This window comes from Callithrix jacchus, chromosome 16, assembly GCF_049354715.1.
Source record: "Callithrix jacchus isolate 240 chromosome 16, calJac240_pri, whole genome shotgun sequence".
NCBI classification, from domain to species: Eukaryota; Metazoa; Chordata; class Mammalia; order Primates; family Cebidae; genus Callithrix; species Callithrix jacchus.
The window spans coordinates 75715986-75737836 of record NC_133517.1 but is presented as its reverse complement, the minus strand read 5'-3'; the positions used below and the strand labels follow the sequence as shown (position 1 = coordinate 75737836).

The 21851-nt window shown below is 38.4% G+C and overlaps 1 protein-coding gene across 1 annotated transcript in view; it reads right to left on the bottom strand.

Annotated features, from left to right (window-relative positions):
* The window catches only part of HAS2 (hyaluronan synthase 2), a 28164-nt gene that overhangs the window by 3624 nt on the left and 2689 nt on the right, over positions 1 to 21851 (bottom strand). Inside the window, exons 2-3 of the mRNA XM_002759268.7 lie at positions 11276 to 11902; positions 1374 to 1475 (exon numbers count right to left, since the gene is read on the bottom strand). Of these exons, the coding sequence (XP_002759314.1) occupies positions 1374 to 1475; positions 11276 to 11902 (729 nt within the window). The remainder of the gene's footprint in view (positions 1 to 1373; positions 1476 to 11275; positions 11903 to 21851) is intronic.

Sequence of the window (21851 nt, the reverse complement as noted above, 5' to 3'; positions counted from 1 at the left end):
GCTGGTTCATTTCAAACTGATCCTATCCTTGGCTGTTAATTTTCCTCTCCTTTATCAAGCTTTTGCAATGCCAGTGATAGGAGAGTTTCCCATCGCCTTCCTGCAAAATTCGAATCATGAAATAAAGCTTTATATAAAGGTTATTGAAAATTATCAACTTTTCTTGGCAATATTTCTAAATTCTCTTATCTGTCTCAATTTTGTTCCATTTTCATCTGGATTTTGCAAGCTTTCTTTAAAAGAAAAAAATCACCAGGCTATTTCTTTGTCCCTTCTAATGTAATTTATTTGCCTTTTCTATCAACCAACATATATAAAATGGGTTATACAGCAGGATAATATCCAAATTTTGAAGTCTATTTTCCATGTCCTATCTTAACTTTTACTAAAATCTAACCTCATATTTGCAAGGGAATCTTATTTTAATCTTCACATATTTTCACATATTCATTTTTCCATCCCACAAACATCAAATTACCTCCATTAATATTTGTTTCATTACTGTTTCTTCTTCAATAGCACATGATGGACAATATTGGAAAACCACTTATCCATTCTTTGCCTTTCTCACTAGTATAAATTTGAGTCGCTATCTTTATTTCCTTTGTTTTTTGACTCAGATTTTTTTAATCAACCATATACTGATCATCCTTTAAGTATATAGGTATAAGATATATGTCAATTTCTTACCATACTTCTATTTCTTTTTTTTTTTTTTTTTTTTTTTTTGAGACCAAGTGTTACTCTGTAGCCCAGGCTGAAGTACAGTGGCACGATCTCAGCTCATTGCAACCTCTGCCTCCCAGGTTCAATAAATTCTCCTGTCTCAGCCTCCTAAGTGGCTGGGATTACAGGCACACCCCACCACATGCAGCTAACTTTTGTATTTTTAGTAGAGATGGAGTTTCACCATATTGGTCAGGGGGGGTCTCAAACTCCTAACCTCAGGTGATTCACCTGCCTCGGCCTCCCAAAGTGCTGGGCTTATAGGCATGAGCCACTGTACCTGGATCATACTTCTATTTCTTAACCCTTGTAACCAAATAATTTTTAGCAGAACATGGAATATTAAGTTATGGCCCAAGGATATATGGTGGAAATCATTATGCATTTATTTTAGGTTGCATATAACTTATTAGCTACTACAGAAATGGGTTATACCCCAGGACTAAGCAAGACAATTCTAAATTATTTCAGTTTCCATAGGAAAAGAAGCAGTGAAGCAGATCTGAGGCACATTTTAAAGTGTCTCAAACACCAAGAACAGAACCTGGCACAGAGTTGGTGTGTAATAAATATATGTTCAATGAGTCAATGAGTAAGAGTGCTCTTAAAAGTGTTTTGTGAAAAAAAGAAAAAATGAAGCCACGTACCTGGACATCTCCCCCAACACCTCCAACCATGGGATCTTCTTCTAAAACTTTTACCATTTCCACAGATGAGGCTGGGTCAAGCATAGTATCTGAATCACAAACCTGAAAAGAAGAATGTGAAAATTAAGTTAAAGGAAGAACTATAAATGCATTCCCTCTAGTCAAAATTGGGCATACATACTGTGTCCTCATCTTACTGCCACAAGGCCTCAGTAAGCAAGTATCATGGTGATAACAGAGGGCTTGTTATATCATGGCCAATACAAAGAGCCTATTTTTCAGCAAAGTCAATATTTAAGTTAATGACATTGCTGGGTACAACAGCTGAAGTGATGTGTCAAGTATGACTTGTAGGGTGATAAACTTGTCCCAGTTTGCCATAGATGCTCCCAGTTTTGTCAATGAAAGTCTCACATCCCAGGTAACCCCCGGTCCTGGCAAACTGTAACATCTGGTCCCCCTAGAGGTCTGTTTAAGAAAAAAAAAAAAATACCCCGTTACCTTCAATAAGGCTTTTAGGCTTTTTTGTCTTTCAGGTCTGAATGATAAGAAAATTCTATGACATTATTGAAAGGGAGACATATTTAACAATGATTTTACCTTTCATTTTAATATGGTAAATAAATGACAGGAGAGCAGTTCTCCTACATATGATTGTATAGTTCTAAAGATTTTATAGTTCTAAAGTCCATATGATCTAGGCTTAGCAAATGACATTGTATCAGGAAGGGGATTTGGAGGACCTTCGACACCTTTTTATTCTAAACTATTAAGTGTTCAACTAGCCCTCTGAATTTAAAAGTAGAGAGGCCCATTGTTGTTTTTAAACACAATCTTTCTATAAGCCAGAAAAAAAAAAAGCAAGTCTGAAACCAGACCAGCCACTTCAAAAAAATTGTTGGAATTAGTTTATAACTGTATTCCTAATAGATGCTTCTATTGGAGACTCAAGAGCAAAGGGCTACATACTTGCTTCTCTTTCCAGCCTGATTTCCAAATCAATTGAAAAATTAAACAGAAGAATAATAAAGCAAATACAAAACCAAACTTTTACTTGTATACTTACAAAGCTGATATGGAGAATGGAGATTTATATGTGGAAGAGTGGACTTCATAATTCTATTTCTCAGAATTACTCAGTTCTGGAGACTTTACTCAGTTCCAGAGAGTTCAGACTATAAGTGGGACTAGCCTCCTGCAGATACAGTCTATGTCCCTTCAAAAGGTACAGCCGATACTTGTTCCTCGGATTTGCCCACTCCCAGAAGCCAGGGAAAAAGAGCTGAGCTTCCCCTTATTCCTTCCATACTCACTAATAAGAATAAGACATTCCTTTTCTCTTAGGAAAGGAGTGAGACAGCTGGAAAAGGCTGGGTGGCTTATACCTGATGATGCAGCTTCCTCCATATGATGAGATAAAATCAGAAGTAGAAAAAAAGGAGAAAAAAAAATCCCCATCTCCCTATCCCTGAAACATTTACTAACTGGACATGTTATTTTTTGCTGAATGCAGCAAAGTTCTAACAAATATAAATTGATCCGAATTGTCATGTGATTAATCAGCTTGACATCCCCATTCAGATAATGAGTGGCACGACTGGCAGAGATTGAGTATTTATTATCTCATTATTCTGCCATCAAGTCTGACTGTACTGGTTGGACTGAATCAAGATTTAGCATTTTTGGCCGGGCGCGGTGGCTCAAGCCTGTAATCCCAGCACTTTGGGAGGCCGAGGCGGGTGGATCACAAGGTCAAGAGAACGAGATCATCCTGGTCAATATGGTGAAACCCCGTCTCTACTAAAGATACAAAAAATTAGCTGGGCATGGTGGCGCATGCCTGTAATTCCAGCTACTCGGAAGGCTGAGGCAGGAGAATAGCCTGAACCCAGGAGGCGGAGGTTGCGGTGAGCCGAGATTGCGCCATTGCACTCCAGCCTGGGAAACAAGAGCGAAACTCTGTCTCAAAAAAAAAAAAAAAAAAAGATTTAGCATTTTTTTAAATATCAAAAGAAATTATTTAACAGTTCAGCAAACCACTCTATAAAAATAGTATTTCAGCCCGAGTGACAAAGTGAGACCCTGTCTCACAGAAAATAAATAGTATTTGATATACCAGTTTTGAATTTTTTAAAAAATTAACTAATTAGTAGAAGCATCAAGTCTCAGAATTAAAGAGGACTTTAGCTACCTGTAGCATGAGTCCCTCACATTAGTAACTAAGGAATCCCAACATTTTTAAAAGCATCTAGCCTGGGTGCAGTGGCTAACATCTGTAGTCTCAGCACTTTGGGAAGTCAAGGCAGGAGGCTTCTTTCAGCCCAGGAGTTTGAGACCAGCCTGGGCAACACAGCGAGACCCCCATCTCAAAAAATAAAATAAAATAAAATAAAAAATAAAAGTATCTTCCTCAATTTTGCTAATAGCGTTTTTTTCCCAAAAAGGTTTCACATTAATAAAGAATGCTGGTGAAAATAGCAATTTAAATGAATTATTGGAAATTATACCATGTAGAGTATACAGGGCATCAGATAGTGAACCTATCACCCTTCTAGATTTAATTATAGCAATTTTTGGGTTAACTTCTGAATTTACAAAACTTTATTCTGCTTATTTAGAAGCACTCATTTTCTAAATGAAACCCTATTGTTTGTCTTTTTGTCATTCCATTTAGTCAGCATAGTCTTACTTATTTCAAGAAAAAAAAAACTTAGGCAGAAGCTAGGCATTCGTTTTTCATTGTTAAAAAAAAAAGAACAGGATTTTACTGACACTTGGGTTTGTACCCAAGTATCCCAAGCCTCCGGAACCTAGAAGAATTCCTCCAAAAGCGATGTTTTGTCTCTCCCATGCCCTGTCAATCACTGGTTTGTATGTGGCTACAAACTGGGCAGAAGGTCTGTCATGAGGCTAGAAAAAGATGAAGGCAGAAGTCTAACTCATCTTTAGCATCCAGCATCCTGAGTTTATGACCACACCCACCTCTGTTGACTCAAGCTGGAAAAGGTAAAACCAGAAAGCTAAAATAAGACTAAAAACAACAGGAAAAGGGCAATCCAGAGTTAATGTTCAAATAACTCCGCCTGCTCCTGAGCACAAGCCAGCCGGGGGAACTGCCTCTTTGAAATGACCACACTGGAACCAAATTTATGAGGTTCTGCATATTTAAATTGGTCCCTGCCCCTCCCAATTTCCAATAGCATAGTGCCAGAAGTTCTCTGAGAGAGATTGTTCACATGGTGAATTTAGCTGTATCAGAAAGGAAAGCTCAGAAATCTCTTGGGAAAGGGTTTGTTATCGTCGGATTTAAGAGCTTTAAAATTTTTCAACTTCTGGATGTTGTTTGGTGACAGAATGCCAGCTAGAAAGCCATGGTCTTTGACAGTCTGTGAAAGCATGTATATTCATGGACACAAGGGAATTTGCTCAGTAGGGTGTAAAGAGCATAACTTGATCCCTTCTTAAAATCCATCCAGCAAGAGCAGGCTTTCTAGCCATCTCCTCATTAATCGATAACAAGTATGCAATTTCATGAATGTCAGCTGTTTAGCTCTGGATTAGAATCTGTGAGAGACATCCACCAGTTCAAAGAGAACTGAACCTCATAGAAGGAAAAGGTACAGGACAGGATTTGCACACAGGAAACAGAACAAACTGACACATCTTTTTGGCCACAGTAAATGTATCACTGTAATTTGCTGAAACCACATGATCACTAGTTACAAGACTTCTTACTAGGAGATATGAAAAAGAAGTAAGTCACCAATTTATGAGTAAATGAAACAAGAAGGCATTATTTAGAAGAACGAGCCACCTCAGTCGTAACCACAAAATCATCAACTAAATTGTACAAGACCATCACTCTTTCTGCCTTGCTACTCCAGCCAAGAGTTAATTCCCCCCATTTCCTCCCTATCTAAAACAGGGGTTGGCGAACCGAGGCTTACTGATCAAGTCTAGCCTGCCACCTGTTTTGATATGGCTCATGGGCTAAGAATGGTTTCACGTTATTCAATAGTTGGAAAAGAAGAATATTTTGTGACACATGGGAATTATATAAAATTAAAATTTTAATGTTCACAAATAACGTTTTATTGGAATCCAGTCATGCTTCCTCATTTACTTACTATCTATGGCCACTTTTTACACTGCAACAGCAAAACTGAGTAGTTACGACAGAGACCATATAGCCTGCAAAGCCTAATATTTACTATTTAGTCTTTTATAAGCAAAGTTTGCCAACCCTGGGTTCAAAATAACTGGTTACAAGGGGAAGGTTCTGCTTTCTTAAAAATAACTGTGAAGTTGAGATTAAATATGTTTGAAGCCCAATTTTAATTTTGTAGATTTTGTAAAAGCTGTCTCCATCTCCCTGTGTTATGAAGAACCTAACGGGTAGGATATTAATAAATTAGATTTTATTCAGCCAAGATTTTGCCTATTATATGAGCAAGTACCCATCAAATCAAGAAGCCTTAATTAAAGTCTGAAGTCCTGTAACTTACTACTTCTCTGACCTTGAACAAGCCATTTGCCATCATCATGACACATTTGTGAGACACTACAAATAAACGTACCCTGTGAATTACAAACGAATGTAAAGAAGTATTCCATTAGTATACGGTTATAGTCTTTAATATGTTATACTTTGTAAGTAAACCCACACCTAAAGGATTATGTCAATTATTATCACAAATAGATGGCTCAGTAGCAACAATCACTAATAGGAACATAGGAATTGATTACATACAGAGAATCTCTTATCAGTGAACAAACTCAAATTTATCTGAAAGCATCTGTAGCATTCCTCTAATTTATCTCACTAATCTTAAAGTTAATTTATCTCACAACAATCTAAATAAAAATTGTTTGTAGAAATACTGTTATCTATTCCACCAGATGCCTTTTAAATTCTAAGACCCAAGTCTAAAATGCCAGATCTCCATGTTTTATTTTTAATGTCTTTTGTTTTCAGACTGACGGAGGGTCTCCTCACTTCCTCCCATACCACTTCAAAGGGCATTGACAGCTAACAGCCAGAAAGAAATATTAATTACTCTGGCTGCCTTCAATGAGGAAACAGGTTGAAAATAAATCAAAACTCTTTCTTTTGCTACTGGCTTCACCTTTTTCCTGCTTGTAAGGCTTAACCCTTCATCTTAACCTTGACCCAAAGAGACTATCTATAGAATGTGTGGAATCTGTTATTAGTTCCTGCCACAACTTAACCTAAAAATAAATAGAAATTCTGCATCACCCCCACCAGCCCAATTTCTCTAGCAAAAAGGGATAATGGCAAGAACAAAAACTTCCACACTTACTTACTTACTTAGTAAATACAAGATGGTACCATTCTCCCTGAACTCCTACCAGTACAACCCCAGAGTAAACATACGACTGAAACAAACAAACAAAAAAATGTACTGCATAAGGCCTGGGAATCAAACTGATCTGGATCCCAATCCACCATTAACCAGTATGTAAACCTGGACCTCACTGTAGATTCTTTACCTACTAAGCTTCCATTCTGTAGGTGAAAAATATGGATAATCATATCTACCTCATAAGTTTGTTGTAATGGTTAGTTAATAAGATAATGTATGTAAAGCTCTTAATAATGGCTAGCTTATAGTAAATGCTCAGTAAATGGAACTCTTATATACTAAAAAGTGGGCCACATACATGTGAGATATGGGGGAAACAAAACAGTGAGGACAGAAGATGACTTTATAAAAATAGAACACTACACACAATTTAAAATTTCTCATACAACTAAAAAAAAAAAATCAACCCAAAGCTCTAGTGCATGTTCATTAATTATATTACAACAAACTTCTAAGACTTTATCAAGATTGTATAACTTTATTATTTTAATCTTGATTTTCTATTTATATGAATTCTAGATGAATGGAATTTACATGTAAACATATAGTTAAATTAAACAGCCTCAAATTAAGCAGCAAATACAAAATCTAAACATTTTAGAGCTACAAAACCTTTTTGAAATTAATGTTTAAAACCATTTTGGAAAAAAAAATGTCCTCAAAGAAAACATGGTCTTTCTTTTATGAAAGGAATGAGGGATGGGAGGATGTTCTTCTCTTGCAGTGACTTGGTTTATGGTACAGGATTTCAAATCCAGCCAACAGAAAGCCTTTACATTATAGACACCTAAGCAGTTTGGTACTTCTTTGTAATTCTTCTTAAAAGGTATTAGGAATATACAAGCCTTTCTTAGTAGAATGAATTATGTTCAATGAGAGATAGGAATAAAGCAATTACATAATCAAGACATCAAAACTATTTTAAGTTTTATGGTAACATTATGTAAAAAAAGATCAAAAATTTAACATAATCCCAAAGTGTTCTAAAAACAAGAAAAAAAATAGAAAAATATACATTGGAAAGTATTGATCAATCAGTTGGGTATTTGTTTAAGATAATTTTAATTTTGTTCATTGTGTTTTTTTAATACTTTTAAAACATGCTTCTATAAGCATGTGTTACTTCTGTAAATAAAAAATCCAATATAAACAGTATTTTGATACACAAGACTTTTGTCCAACATTAAGCCATACTCAGAACAAGCCAGAATCTATCCTTTTTTTTGAAAACAAAGTTCCTCTAGAAAATACATTGATTCTGAATTTTAAAAATCTTTCTCATTCTCCATTTTTAAAAAGAAAAATACAAAATACAAAATTTCATTCCCTTCCACATTTTTTTTTTTCTTTAGACAGGGTCTTGCTCTGTTACAGGTTGATGTGATCATGGCTCAGTGCAGCCTTGACCTCCTGGGCTCTAGCAATCCTTCCTCCTCAACCTCCTGAATAGCTGGGACAAGAGATGTGCACCACCAAGTCCAGCTAATTTATTATTTTTTTTAGAGAGACGAGGTCTCCCTATGTTGCCCAGGCTGGTCTTGAAGTCCTGGGCTCAAGCAATCCTCCCACCTTAACCTCTTAAGAGCACTGGAATTACAGGCATGAGCTACCACACTGACCCTTTTCAACTTCTTTTCTCATTTTGTTTTTTCCCTTCTTCTGTTTTCTATCTCCTTTACCTCTGAAAGCACCCACCAGCATAATCAGATAAATTTGCTGCCACACCAGCTTTCTCCTTGACTAGTGACCTCCTCACTGTTCTATGTCAGCATTAATTATTTGAACAGCTACAAGGCCAAGAGAGCAGTCAATAGAGAAGACTAGAGATGAAAGCTGAGACAGACAGAGTTAGAGCTGGTAATTGATCAAGCTTTGTTCCCGAGGAGACAAGAGGAAGCAGGCCCAGCTATCTCAGGAGCATAGATCAAAAGGAGAACCTTGAGACAAGAAGTAAGGTTGGATACTGTTGAAACAGTGTAAGAAGAGAGTAAAGATGATCTTGACAGCATTAAGAATCAGTGCTTCTGACTCTTTCTTTAATAGGAGGCAAGGTCATCTGTTAATAGTTAAGCAGAGAGGAGTTTGGATAGGGTTTTGGGAGAGTGGTGAAGGTATGAAATAATAGGTTATAAGAGCAGTAAGCAAGACATCTATTCAAGACCAAGTGAAAAGAGTGCTGAAGAGTGCCAAGGATTCAGCTGCAATTGGAAACCAATCCTTTTGGCCACCTCTTTCCACAGTTAAGCAGAATTCTCCAGCAAGTTTGTGAGCAGATGGTCAATTTCTTTCCAGCCCCCATTTTCTCTTGTGTATTACCACCTGAAATTTGCTTCCTTCTTTCCCTAACCAGCCTGCATTCCAAGTTCCATCACTTGTAATGCTTAGCAGCCAACATCCTCACATCCTTCTTCCCTTCTTCTCTTTCTGTGGTTTCTGCTTTGCAATTCTCAAACCCTGGGTCAATCAGAATAGAAGATGGGAGTGTTTACCGTTTATACTGAACCTTAGGAAATTGCCATTTTCATAGGTCAGCCATGATTAAATATAGGGAAATTTACTGAGGGATGGAAGGATGGAATTACCAGTTTCAGAATGCTAAGAGATTTGTATCTCTGTGTGAGTGCTTGGACCTGGCTGACACTGCCTGGAGGCATCAGGTCTTAGTTAAGGGCAGCTGGTCGGGTCAGTATATCTGGAGGCCTCCCCTATTTCAGCCCAGAGAAAGAAAAGTTCTCAAGCCTGATTAGGGCTCTAGCAGGAAGCCTACTCTAATATTTCACATTTTATATTATTTTTTCCTGGACAGGCATAGTATAAAGTTGTCAAGGATACAAACAAAATTCAAAACAAAAATGATGGAAGAAAAGGGTTTCGGAGAAGCAAGTTTAAAGAAAAGGAAGACAAAATCCACACAATGAGGCCTTGATTAGAAATGCCAAATGCAGCAATAGTTTTAACTATTGCTAACAAACTAACAAAACAGATGTTTTCGTATTTAGAGCTAAGAACTTCATTCTTGATCTCTTCTATAAGTTCTCTGTCATCCTTTCCCTTTAAAAATAGCCTATTATCCTCTCATCTAGGCCCAAAGCTGTACTATGTCAATACTGAATGTCTGGAAATTAGCTGAAACTACCTTAACTTGTAAGTTTTACCTTGGAGAAATTAGGAGAAGCTTGACAGAGAAATGCTCCCAACTGTCTAGAAGGGAGATGAACATGCAGATTAATATAATGAAGAAATGCCTCTTAACTCTTCAGACATCAACTGAAATTCATCATATGGTGACAACTTACAGGTACTGTAATTTGAGTAAGGACCAAATGATAACATAATAAATAATAATATTAATAGAAAAAGCTTTGCTTATATCAGTGATAACATCATAAATAACTTTTGCTAAACACTTGGAATACATTAATTTATTCTATTCAGAAAACTGAGACTCAGAGAGGTGGGTGGTCTTGCTCATGGTCAACCAGCTAGTAATCGCTATGATTAGAACCTTGGTCAACTGACTCTAAAGCTGATGCCTGTTCCTATCTCACTACCTGACAGCCACTGGGCGTGACTGTGACAGTAAAACACCCTAAAGAATAGGATGGGTCTTCTAAACACTGGAATTTCACTAGAAATTCTAGAAGAGAGGAAGAACATCCCAGTGCCTTTCTTAAGCCAGAGACATTTTTCCCCTCTAAATACCATCATGGCCAAAATCTAATTATTATAAAGTATCTGCAGAAAATTAAAACTAGAAACTCACAAGGACCCTGCTAATGTTCTAAAGAAGGAAGCTTCAGTGAGAAGCAGGAGAGGAGAACCCCTATAGTGAGCTATCAGGAAACTAATGGGAGGGAAAGCCTGTCTAATTTTCATGCAGGCAAACACCATCACAAATGCTTTCAAAGGTCAAGTTGCAGTGAGTGAGGTAATGCTGTTTGGAGAGTGAAATAAACATTGCTTTTGCTCTAAGATTTTTTTTTTCCATTTTTTGTTTTCCTTTTCCTTCTCTCAATTTTAATTTTTTCCCCTCTTTTAAATCAGAATTGTTCTGATCACCCTCATTTTGCCCAGTCTCTGTGAAAAACATTTTATAGCCTCCCTTCAGCCTACAGATTTTCTCAAGACCCTTCTGCTCAGGCAGACACTATTTTCTTACAAAGCTGGAGAGTTTTAGAGAGTGGAAAATGACGTTGGATTTGATTTGGCAGAACCAAGGGGGCAGAGAAGGTAAGAGGGGGGAGGGAAGGGAAGGAAGAGTCTCCTGTCAAAATAATCCTGATTTTTAACCAATAACATGGTACAAATTAAGCATTTTCATAGATAGTCTTAACAGTTTTACAAGATTTTTTTTCTCTTTTTCAAAATGTGCTTTCAACAGTCATGCTGTTTTCAAATGAACTGAAAGAAGTACTGTGTTCAGAAGGTACAAGGATGGGCTATAGCATATGACTGGACAGATACAAAAGCTGCTTTATTTAAATGTATGTTTGCCCTGGCAGGAATGTGGAGACCTACCTGTACATAATCCACACTTCGTCCCAGTGCTCTGAAGGCTGTGTACATGACTTCTCTTTTTCCACCCCATTTTTGCATGATGCAAATACTTTTGTTGGACAAGACCAATTGCGTTACATGTTGTGAGCTTTCTTTATGTGACTCATCTGTCTCACCGGGACCCTTTTCGTGGAAGTTGTTCTTCCAGATATAAGTGGCTGATTTGTCTCTGCCCATGACTTCACTGAAGATGTCCATCATGTAGAGGTCATCTTCTGAGTTCCCATCTATGACCATGACAACTTTAATCCCAGGGTAGGTCAGCCTTTTCACAGATTGCAAACATTTCCTTAAGTAGTCTGGATCTTCTTGATAGGCAGCGATGCAAAGGGCAACGGTTTTGTTCAATTTTATGGGGGTTTCTAGGGACTTTTTCATTTTTCGGTGCTCCAAAAAGGCAAACAGGCTTTGGATGATGAGGTGTGATGCCAAAAATGCACCGTACAGTCCAAAAGAGAAATAGTAATTATCCGTTTGGATAAACTGGTAGCCAACAATATAAGCAGCTGTGATTCCAAGGAGGAGAGAGACTCCAAAGAGTGTGGTTCCAATTATCCTCAGGATACATAGAAACCTCTCACAATGCATCTGTAATATAATCAAATGATATTCTTGGTTAACCGTGATTGTCCCACACTTGTCATATACCTAGTATCCTGGGGAGAGTATTGGACTAGAAGCATTCAGGGGTTTTGACACTCAGTCTCTCATCTAGCTCATTGGGTGACTTTCTGCAGTTTGCTCATCTGCAAAATAGGGATAAGGATGCCCTTCCAGCATACCTCAGAGGGTTATTTCAAGAGTCAAATCAGATAATGGTACAAGATACCATAATGTATTAAACCATAATGTATTAATCGAATGCTGCATACATTGCTTTAATGTGTTAGATCACTCAACTAAGGCTGCAGTCTATATATGTGGTCATAGCCAGGCATGGAACCTAAAGTTTCTAACACCCAAAGCAGTCATTCTTCCATATAGTCCCCTCACCCCTTGATACTGGCTAATGAAAAAAATCCACTGGAGATTTTGCTAAATTTCTCATGTGTGATTTAATCTCACCTCCAATGCATACTACTCAACTTACATCCTTTCCGTTCAGCCAGCTGAAATTGGAGATCAGAGTACTGGATTCTAGTACTAGCTCATTAACTAAATGTGAACTTGGGGGAGTCACCACACCTCTCTGGGCCTCAGTAGTTCTTTATTTTTTAAAATATCTGTTAAATGAGGGATTTTAGAATTGATTATTTGTGAACTCTCCACTGATACTAAAAATCTTCCATTCCTAAGTACCCTGCATAGATATCTATCAAAGCCCCATAATTCGGAATTATACTCCTTTGTTCCAATGTCTGTCTCCTCCATCCACCATCATCAATACTAGCTGATTAGATCCTAAGCATCATGAACCTTACTGGAACCCAGTAAACACAATAAATATTTGCAGAAATAGTGAATAAATTAAAGGACAAATAACATCATGATTTATTTCAGCAAGTGAGTTTCCATTCTATTAAAAGCTATAGCACATAGGCTGGGCACGGTGGCTCATGCCTGTAATCCCAGCACTTTGGAAGGCCAAGGAAGGAAGATCATAAGGTCAGGATTTTGAGACCATCCTGGCCAACAAGGTAAAACTCCGTCTCTATTAAAAATATGAAAATTAGTTGGGCGTGGTGGCACACCTGTAATCCAAGTTACTTCGGAGAGTGAAGCAAGAGAACCATTTGAACCCAGGAGGCGGAGGTTGTGGTGAGCCAAAATCTCGCCACTGCATTCCAGCCTGGGCGACAAGGCGAGACTCCATCTCAAAAAAAAAAAAAAATGCTACAGCGCATTAGACCTGAAACACATTTCCACTCAGTAACAGTCTGTTTTGCTATCATCCCTAAATTTTGTCTATCTCCTGAAAAAAGTTGTAAACAACTCAAGGACAAAAGAACCATTTTTCTGTATTTCCCAAAGCATTTCCAGTGCTTAGCATTAACGGGGTGCTTTGCAAACCTTTAATTTTATTTTTCTTCCTCCTGGAGTTTTATCTTCCTCTTTAGTAATTTGCATTCATTTTTGGGCTTTTGTCATATTTATAGATATTTAGTGCTTTTTCTTTAATTAAACTGATTTTCTTTTTTTTTCTTGAGATGAAGTCTCGCTCTGTCGTTCAGGCTGGAGCGCAGTAGTGCGATCTTGGCTCACTGCAACCTTCACCTCCTGGGTTCAAGCAATTCTCCTGCCTCAGCCTCCTGAGTACCTGGGATTACAGATGCCCACCACCACGCCCAGCTAACTTTTGCATTTTTAGGAGATGTGGGGTTTCACCATGTTGGCCAGGCTGGGCTCAAACTCCTGACCTTAGGTGATCTGCCTGCCTTGGCCTCCCAAAGTGCTGGGATTACAGGCGTGAGCCACCACGCTCGGCCTAATTCAACTGATTTTTAAAAGAGAAATAAATTTATTTTAAATAGAAACTTAGACTAAGCAATTACTTTTGTAAAACCTTTTGCTCGATGTGCTATTTATAATTTCCTAATCCACATGCAAACTTAACATTGAGTGTTCACACAGTATCCACTAAGCTATTAAGAGCTGTATGGCCACCATGTTGCTTAGCTCCAAGAGGCACCATTCACACAGTCACCTGCTATTCCCTGCAATAGTACATTGGGATGATCCTAAGGAGATCTGCACTGTACTTTTGGGAAACCTTAGTGTGGCTTTTTACCAATTGCATTCCCTTTCCTTCCTGAGCATAGACTTGGTGTGGCCAAGACATTCCAGGCTTTGGAAATCTGAGATGTGCCACTTCCACTAGGGTCTTTTTAGAAAGAGAATATTCCTCCTCTCATTTCTCTGGTCCCTCCACAGGCTTGATACACTTATCAACAATGTTTTAGGGAACTGAAGAGCCCCAGATAGATGGAACTTGGTCCTTGGATTGCCATATGAAAGGATGCCACCCACCAAACAGGAATACCTGCCATGGACTCTTATGTTAGCACAAAATAATTTCTGGATTTTTGTTTGTTTATCCTTTATGCATTTGGGGCTTAGTGTACTCAACTAGTATAACTTAAATAATGCAAAGCACCCTAGAGATCAGGATTCTGGTTTGCAGATGTCATTTTTTTTTATTGTTTTTAAATGGAAGTAACAGAACTTGTCAAAGGCCCCACAGGGCTATGGAGAGGAGCAAAATGGAACAGTGTTTATGAAAGTGTTTTTAAAACCCAGAATGCATTGCAGCTTAAAGGATCAGTTAACTAGGGAGCTAAAGAGCAAACATAACAAAAAGCATATTGATGTTCCACTCCTAGCAGCTATATGGGATGCCACAGCGTGTGATGTCGGAGTCTGATAAATGTAACCATAACACAAGTGGAAAGTTTAGACTGTTGGGGAATGGTGAAATGCTGAGCTTTCAGTGAAAGGCAGGCAAGTACAGCATCTCTTATTAATTAACACAGCTGAGGGGATGCTGAAAACTCCCACATGGTACATTAACCAATGCCTAAAGGTACTGGGAGCACCAGACTTGAAACTTGTCATTTCCAAGACGTGAGTCATTCTCACAAGAGTGAAAAATTTCAACGGGACTAAAACACTTTGCCAGGATGAAGTGCGTATTCAGCTTGTGTTTAAAAATCACCATAGACAGCAAAAGAACTGCCTGCCATTCTTTTTCATTATTCATATTTTCCTTGCTTTTATCAGCACACGTGGACATAGAGAGTGTTGACATAGCATCTGCTGGCCACAGCTGAAGTGGGAACGCCCTCTTACATCATAAGACTCTACAGAATGTCCTTTTGAAGCTTGGGAAAAGTTACTAGCAAACTGCAGCAACGTGGCTAGAGTGAACATTTATATTTCTACCAGATATCTCCGTGTTGTCTAGCATGGCACATACAGCAACTCGGAACAGGCCAAAGGGTAAAAGGCACATTTTAGAGCCAGCTCTGCTGAGGGAATACATTGACCTCAAGGAATGACACACAAGATGTGTTTTTTTATAATTTCCCCTGGGCAATTGCATAGATATGGGTACTATACATGTTAGACTGTCTGAGGCAGTCCCCAATTCAAATACTCTGTTTCATAAGCATACTCTCCTTGTCAGACATATGACTTTATAGTTAAATTGGAAAACAGAGTTAGTTCAATCCTAAATTATAAGTACTTACTACTAGATAGAAAGATGAGTTAGAAATCTATACTCTCTAAATATTTAAAATAAAAAACTCAGACATTTTTCCCCACTATGAGACTTTGGCCTATTAATTAATACCAAATATTTACTAATTTGTATTCTTCAGGGAACTAGGCCAAACCAAGTGTTAAAGAATGGCTTGCTATAGTATAGTATATCATTATATATATCTCCACTAAGTCAGCAGAGATATATAATCTGTTTTCACTAATGCGTCCCAAGGACATAAAATACTTCCTGGGTTATAGATGGTGATCAGTAAACATTTGTTGAATGCATGAGTGCAACTTTATTCATCATCATCATCATCATCATTATAATGGCAGCTAACATTTATTCATCATTTATTAGGTTTCAGGCAGTGGGGCAAAAATTTTTTTAAGCATAATCTTATTTACTCTTAATGACTTTGGGTGGTAAGCACATGATTAATCTCATGTTATAAATAATTATGCATATAAGGAAACCAAGATTCTGGGTATTTAATTGCCATAGTCAAAAAACTAAAAGTTGGATTCAAACAGTGATATAATGCCAGATGATTAATCTCAGTAAATTTGCTGAATATATTTGAATCCTCATGAAAAATAGGTATCATTCTTTTGTTTCCGGCTAATAAAATGTCATTGTATAAGGAGAGGTTAGAAATAAATTTTGAAAATTGTTTCCCTTTTTCTTTTTGAGATGGAGTCTTGCTCTGTCACTGAGGTTCCTAGGCTGGAGTGTAGTGGTGTAATTTTGGCTCACTGCAATCTCCTCTTCCTGGGTCCAATCAATTCCCCTGCCTCAGTCTCCCAGGTAGCTGGGACTACAGGCATGCTCCACCACACCTGCATAATTTTTGGTATTTTTAGTAGAGAGAAGTTTCACCATGTTGGCCAGACCAGTCTTGAACTGACCTCAGGTGATCCACCAGCCTCAGCCTCCCAAAGTGTTGGGATTACTGGCGTGAGCCACTGCACTAGGCCTGAAAACTGTTTCTCTACTGTTATAGAAAATGGGGAATTGGCACTCACTCAAGGCCAGCCAATACTGAGATTTCTGGGCTCATGTATTTTCTATGGGGGTATGACCTAAAAAGACATGAAAAGTGGTTGTTTCAAAGGAAGAGCCTGGTTCCATCTATGCAACAGCAATTCTGCTCCCAATGTCAACAGCCGATATCCTGTTACCATAAAAACAGCACTAGTGTTCCCGCTGCTTCCACCTGTGGAGCCGATATACAGCCTTGCAGTTGCCTCATATACCCAAATGTTACTCTTCAAATCACTGGACCTCAAAGCCTTTTCCTCTCCCTTGACCTTTTTATATTAAGCTGAGAGCAAAATGTTGGATGAAAGGAGAATAACACCTATTCTTGCTGCTCTAGTGCAACAGTGAGAATTGAGTTCAATGGAGTTACCCTAGTTTTCATAAAGTGGTCCTTCCATTTGGGATCTGGGAGAAGCTGAAATGAATTCAAATTTATTGAGTCAGCATGTGGGAAAGACCTACAATTAGATCTGATGATACCTTTTCTGGGAGGTCTTAGCTTACCTGTCCTTCTAAAGCAACTCCTCTACTCGACCCAAGCCTGCGTTCTCCTCACCCCCTACCAGGCTCTCTCCCTTTAACCTGCTTGATTTTCTAAGTGGCATATGTATGTATACACACACACACACACACACACACACACACACACACACATGCACACATATATATATTCTCTACAGCCATGGGTCTTTGTATGGTTCAATGACTTGGTTGGTCCCTGCATGAAAACCAGGGCTTGGCACATAGCAGGTACTCAATAAATACATTTTCAATAAAGAAATAAGCCCATCTAGACTCAGGCAGTCAATGCAGACTGATAGACACATGTCCTACCCCAATCTTTACTGCAGAGGCAGTGAATATGTGCTGGAGACAACCAAGCCCTTAAGGGTACCCCTCAAGCAGTTATTTTTTTGTCTTTTGAGACCGAGTTTCACTCTTGTTTCCCAGGCTGTAGTGTAATGCCTTGATCTCTGCTCACTGCAACCTCTGCCTCCTGGATTCAAGTGATTCTCCTGCCTCAGCCTCCTGAGTAGCTGGGATTACAGGCATATGCCACCATGCCCAGCTAATTTTATATTTTTAGTAGAGAAGAGGTTTATCTATGTTGGTCATGCTGGTCTTAAACTCCCGACCTCAGGTGATTTACCCGCCTTGGCCTCCCAAAGTGCTGGGATTACAGGCGTGAGCCACCATGCCCGGCCCCAGTCGTTTTTGTTTTTGAAAGAAACCATCTCCATAATTTTTCACCCAGATGTCTCAAGGCAGTGGTTGTGGGGAGTCCTGGACCAGGTCTAGAAGACCTTTGGAAAGCAAAGATAGAAAAGGCAGACGGTACCCAAGAGCATTTACAGGGACTGTGAGTTGCAATCTGAGCTATTTTATGAGCTCAGGGGTCAAACTGGGGCATCAAGTTTTATCAACTTGAACTCCTTCAGTACCCTTACAGTGTTTATTGTCCATTAATCCATATACTGCTTGGTTTTTTGGCTCTAGTGACTTGTGAGCATGTGTTCATATATGTCTTGTCTTATAGTTGCAACTGAATAAATTAGTTGGCATTAATCAGATTAGCAAATATTTTGAAATCAGCTATACTAGTGTTCAAATCCCAGCTCTGCATCTACTATCAGTTTCAGAGAATTTGGCCACTAGAACCTGACTGAGTTAGGACAGAATCCTCGCTCTTCCTTTCAGTGGCTGGATGACCTCGAGCAAGTTATACACTACTTGTCATCTTCAGTTTCTCCATCTATGAAATGGAGCCAAACATATAGACTCATAAAACAGATTATCAGATTTAAAAAAGAAATGTAAGTACATATTTTAAAAAGAAATTATCAACAATCAGCTCTCAGTGATGTTAGTTTCCTGCCAGTAACTACCTAATTAGCCTGACTCGCCTTCCATTTAACCCATTACTTGTGGGTAAACAAGGAATAACTATGGCATGATGAAAAGAATAGGAGGACTGGGAGTCAGAAGAAATGGATTCAAGTCCGCACTCTGCCTCATATTAGCAACCTGCCTCAGACAAACCACTTGAGGGTTATATGAATGTCATGTGTCCTGGACAATTTAAGTAATATCTTTGAACTTAAGTTGTACAGTACACTTGCCTCGCTTCATCATTATATTTGAAAATCTACTGAAGACTAGCTTCAGTGTCTTTTTAACTTATAGCCAAGTATTTAAACACACAAAGGCACAAAAGATGATGAGACATTTAAAGAATGTTTGTCTAATGAAGGCGTTGTTCAAGATCACATTCAATACATAGTAGAACTGTTTCTAAAACAGGCTGTCTTCATGCATAAACTCATGCTATATGGGAGAAGGGGCAATAGGCCTTATATGGATAATAATTAGAATTGGAAACATTAATCTAGGCTGGTGACACTAGCAAGGATCATAGAAATCTGCTTCTAAGATGACATACTCAGGTGGTAGCTAACTGCTGGCTAAGAGTGGATTAGGAAGGTATGGTGAGCAAAGGGTTAAAAAGTAGTGGTTCCCAAATTTTGCTATATATCCAAATTACCCACAAATCCATAAAATTATCTGATCTGTGGCTCCCACATTTTGAGTTCATTGCTATGGGCTGTGCCCAGGTCATCACAGGTTTTAAAATCTCCTCCAGCAATTGAACTATATAACAAAGTTTGGCACCACTAGGTTAAAAAGTAAAATAAGACTTTCATTACCTCATTCACACTGATACCCATCCCTGATGTGTATTCCCTCTGCTACTAACCTTAAGTAGAAATCTGAGATAGGAGTACCCAAATGAAGTCTCCCCCAAAGTCTTCACATTAAGCACATTACGCCCTGGAAGACAAAGCATGAACCCTCCCAACTCCCCCTTCCAACCTCCCTTCTCTCCTTGTGACCCTCTCTTCCTCACCGGCTTTGAAGTCTGCCTTTTTTCTCTCTAGTCCCACTGCAGTTATCCTAGCAAAGACCCTTGAGCCAAGCTTGCAGGCTTAGAATACAAGCCTTTTACAGGGCTTGTCACCCCAGCGGTGTCTGGGTTCAGAACTGTAGGTTTCAGACTTCTTTTCCTTTGCACCATCCATATGAATCAATTACTTCTAGGATAATATATTCTAGGATGTATATTCTTCCAACTGCTCAACTGGTTCCTGAACTTCATCATCCTAAAGTTAGTTCACAGTGTAGGGGGAAAAAAAATTGCCAAAAGACTTGACATGGAATCTTAGTTTCACATGAACCTACCTTGGCTCCTGGGAATTATCTCTATAGGTCAAAACCCTATCTACACAGTTAAATGTAGCACGAATGCCAAGTCTCCCCAGGAAGTCTCTACTGATCTCTCTCAATCAGATGTGACTTCTCAATTTGAACCCCCATAAAATTGACTAGTGCAGCTGCAGCATAAATTAGCATGAATTCAGTTCAAGGGCATTATATTCAAGACCTCTTGGATTAATTTCCAGCCACACCCCTTACTAATTCACTTTGAGTGAATTGCTTAACTTTTCTGAGGCAAAGTTCTTTTATTTACAGAACTTTCTTCGCAGATCAGGATTAGATATACTTACGTAAACCATCTAGTCCAGTGCCTGAAACATACTAGACATGTGATAAACAATAGCTGCTGTTTCTTATGGGCCTGATCATATTTTGCCTTACAGTCTGATTATTTTAAAATTTCATTAAATACATTTTGAACAGATTTTTAATTATCTGCAGAACAGATATATTCAGTTAAGAGGCATTCATTAATAAATTTATTTAAATAAGAAAATATTTAACAGTGACCTTGTTATATTTGTCTCTCATCAGTAACATTCTCCTAGATTGTGGGAAAGGAAAAGGAGTATATATATGAACTCCACAAGACTATCATTCAAAATATACTTTTTATTTTTTTCTTTTTGAGAAGGAGACTTGCTCTGTTGCCCTGGCTGGAGTACAGTGGCACTATCTCAGCTCACTACAATACAACCTCTACCTCCCGAGGTCATGATTCTCCTGCCTCAGCCTTCCGAGGCAGGTATAATTACCAACCTATTTACCTGCAGGGATAATAACCTGCCTCAGCCTATCCCTCAGCTGGGATAATTACCAACACACCTGGCTAATTTTTGTATTTTTAGTAGAGACAGGGTTTCACCGTGTTGGCCAGCCTGGTCTCCAACTCCTGACCTCAGGTGATCTGCCCTCCTTGGCCTCCCAAAGTGCTGGGATTACAGGCGTAAGAAAAATACACTTAAATAATATAAGGCTGTATGCAGTAGGATAATACTCTACACAGATTGCTGCTAGAGTGGAAAGGATAAAACACCAAGTTGGGATGATGGAAATGAGTCTTCTCTACAGGTAGCTGTCCCCCAGCTCAGTTGACATACCGGCTGCCACCAACTCTGTCATTGCAGCCTTTTAGAGGGACACAGCCTAGGTTGGCATGGATAAAAAGAAGAACCCAGATCACATTTTGAGACACAGGGGTTATGCTCTGTCCTCCCATTACTTTAACTCAGGGATCACATTTCATATAAGAGCCAGGAAGGTAATGTAACAAACTGCTTGCCCTTACACTTTTAAAGTAACTGTGTAATATAACTTTGATAAAGGGTATGTCTACCTTGATCCATAGAGAAAGGACTTTCCCCACAGTGCCAACAACAGGAAATAAATGAACCAGTGACAGGTGTTTAAAAATTCAAGAAAAAAAATTAAAACGTCATACCCGGTAAGGAAACCGTGTGTGGGAAAGTATTTATGAAAATCAATACTAAGGGGCTATATTCTATAGACCTAGCAAAAATGACTGGTTCCAAACTAACTTACTCTCTGGTACAGTGTCTTCTTACTTGTTGCACAATCCCTGTTTTCCAGGAAGGAAGCTGACTAAATCCTTGCTTTATGGAGAGTGACATTAGAATTTAATGCTAGTCACTGATGTGTTAAGTCTTGAATCTTTATAAACTGCATAACTTTCTTTGATAAAGTTTTTGGCTCCAGCTACAGTACAAGCAACTCAGGTAATACGCAGTTGTCAGTATGTCTACAATATATTTTTCTATTTATCCAACTCAAGTGATATCTAAGAAAAAAAGGAATAGGAGGGATGATACTCTAGTTACAATATTTTATTCTACAAATGTCCACTTAGAGATCAGAATTATCTGTCTCAGAACTGGAAACACATACAAGACATAATATATAAACACAGTAGTACTTTGAAGTGTTAAATTGTCATTGAAAATGTAAAAGAATCGCCAAACTCTCAGGAAAACTTGGTGGAATGTGATGGGTGCTCAAAAA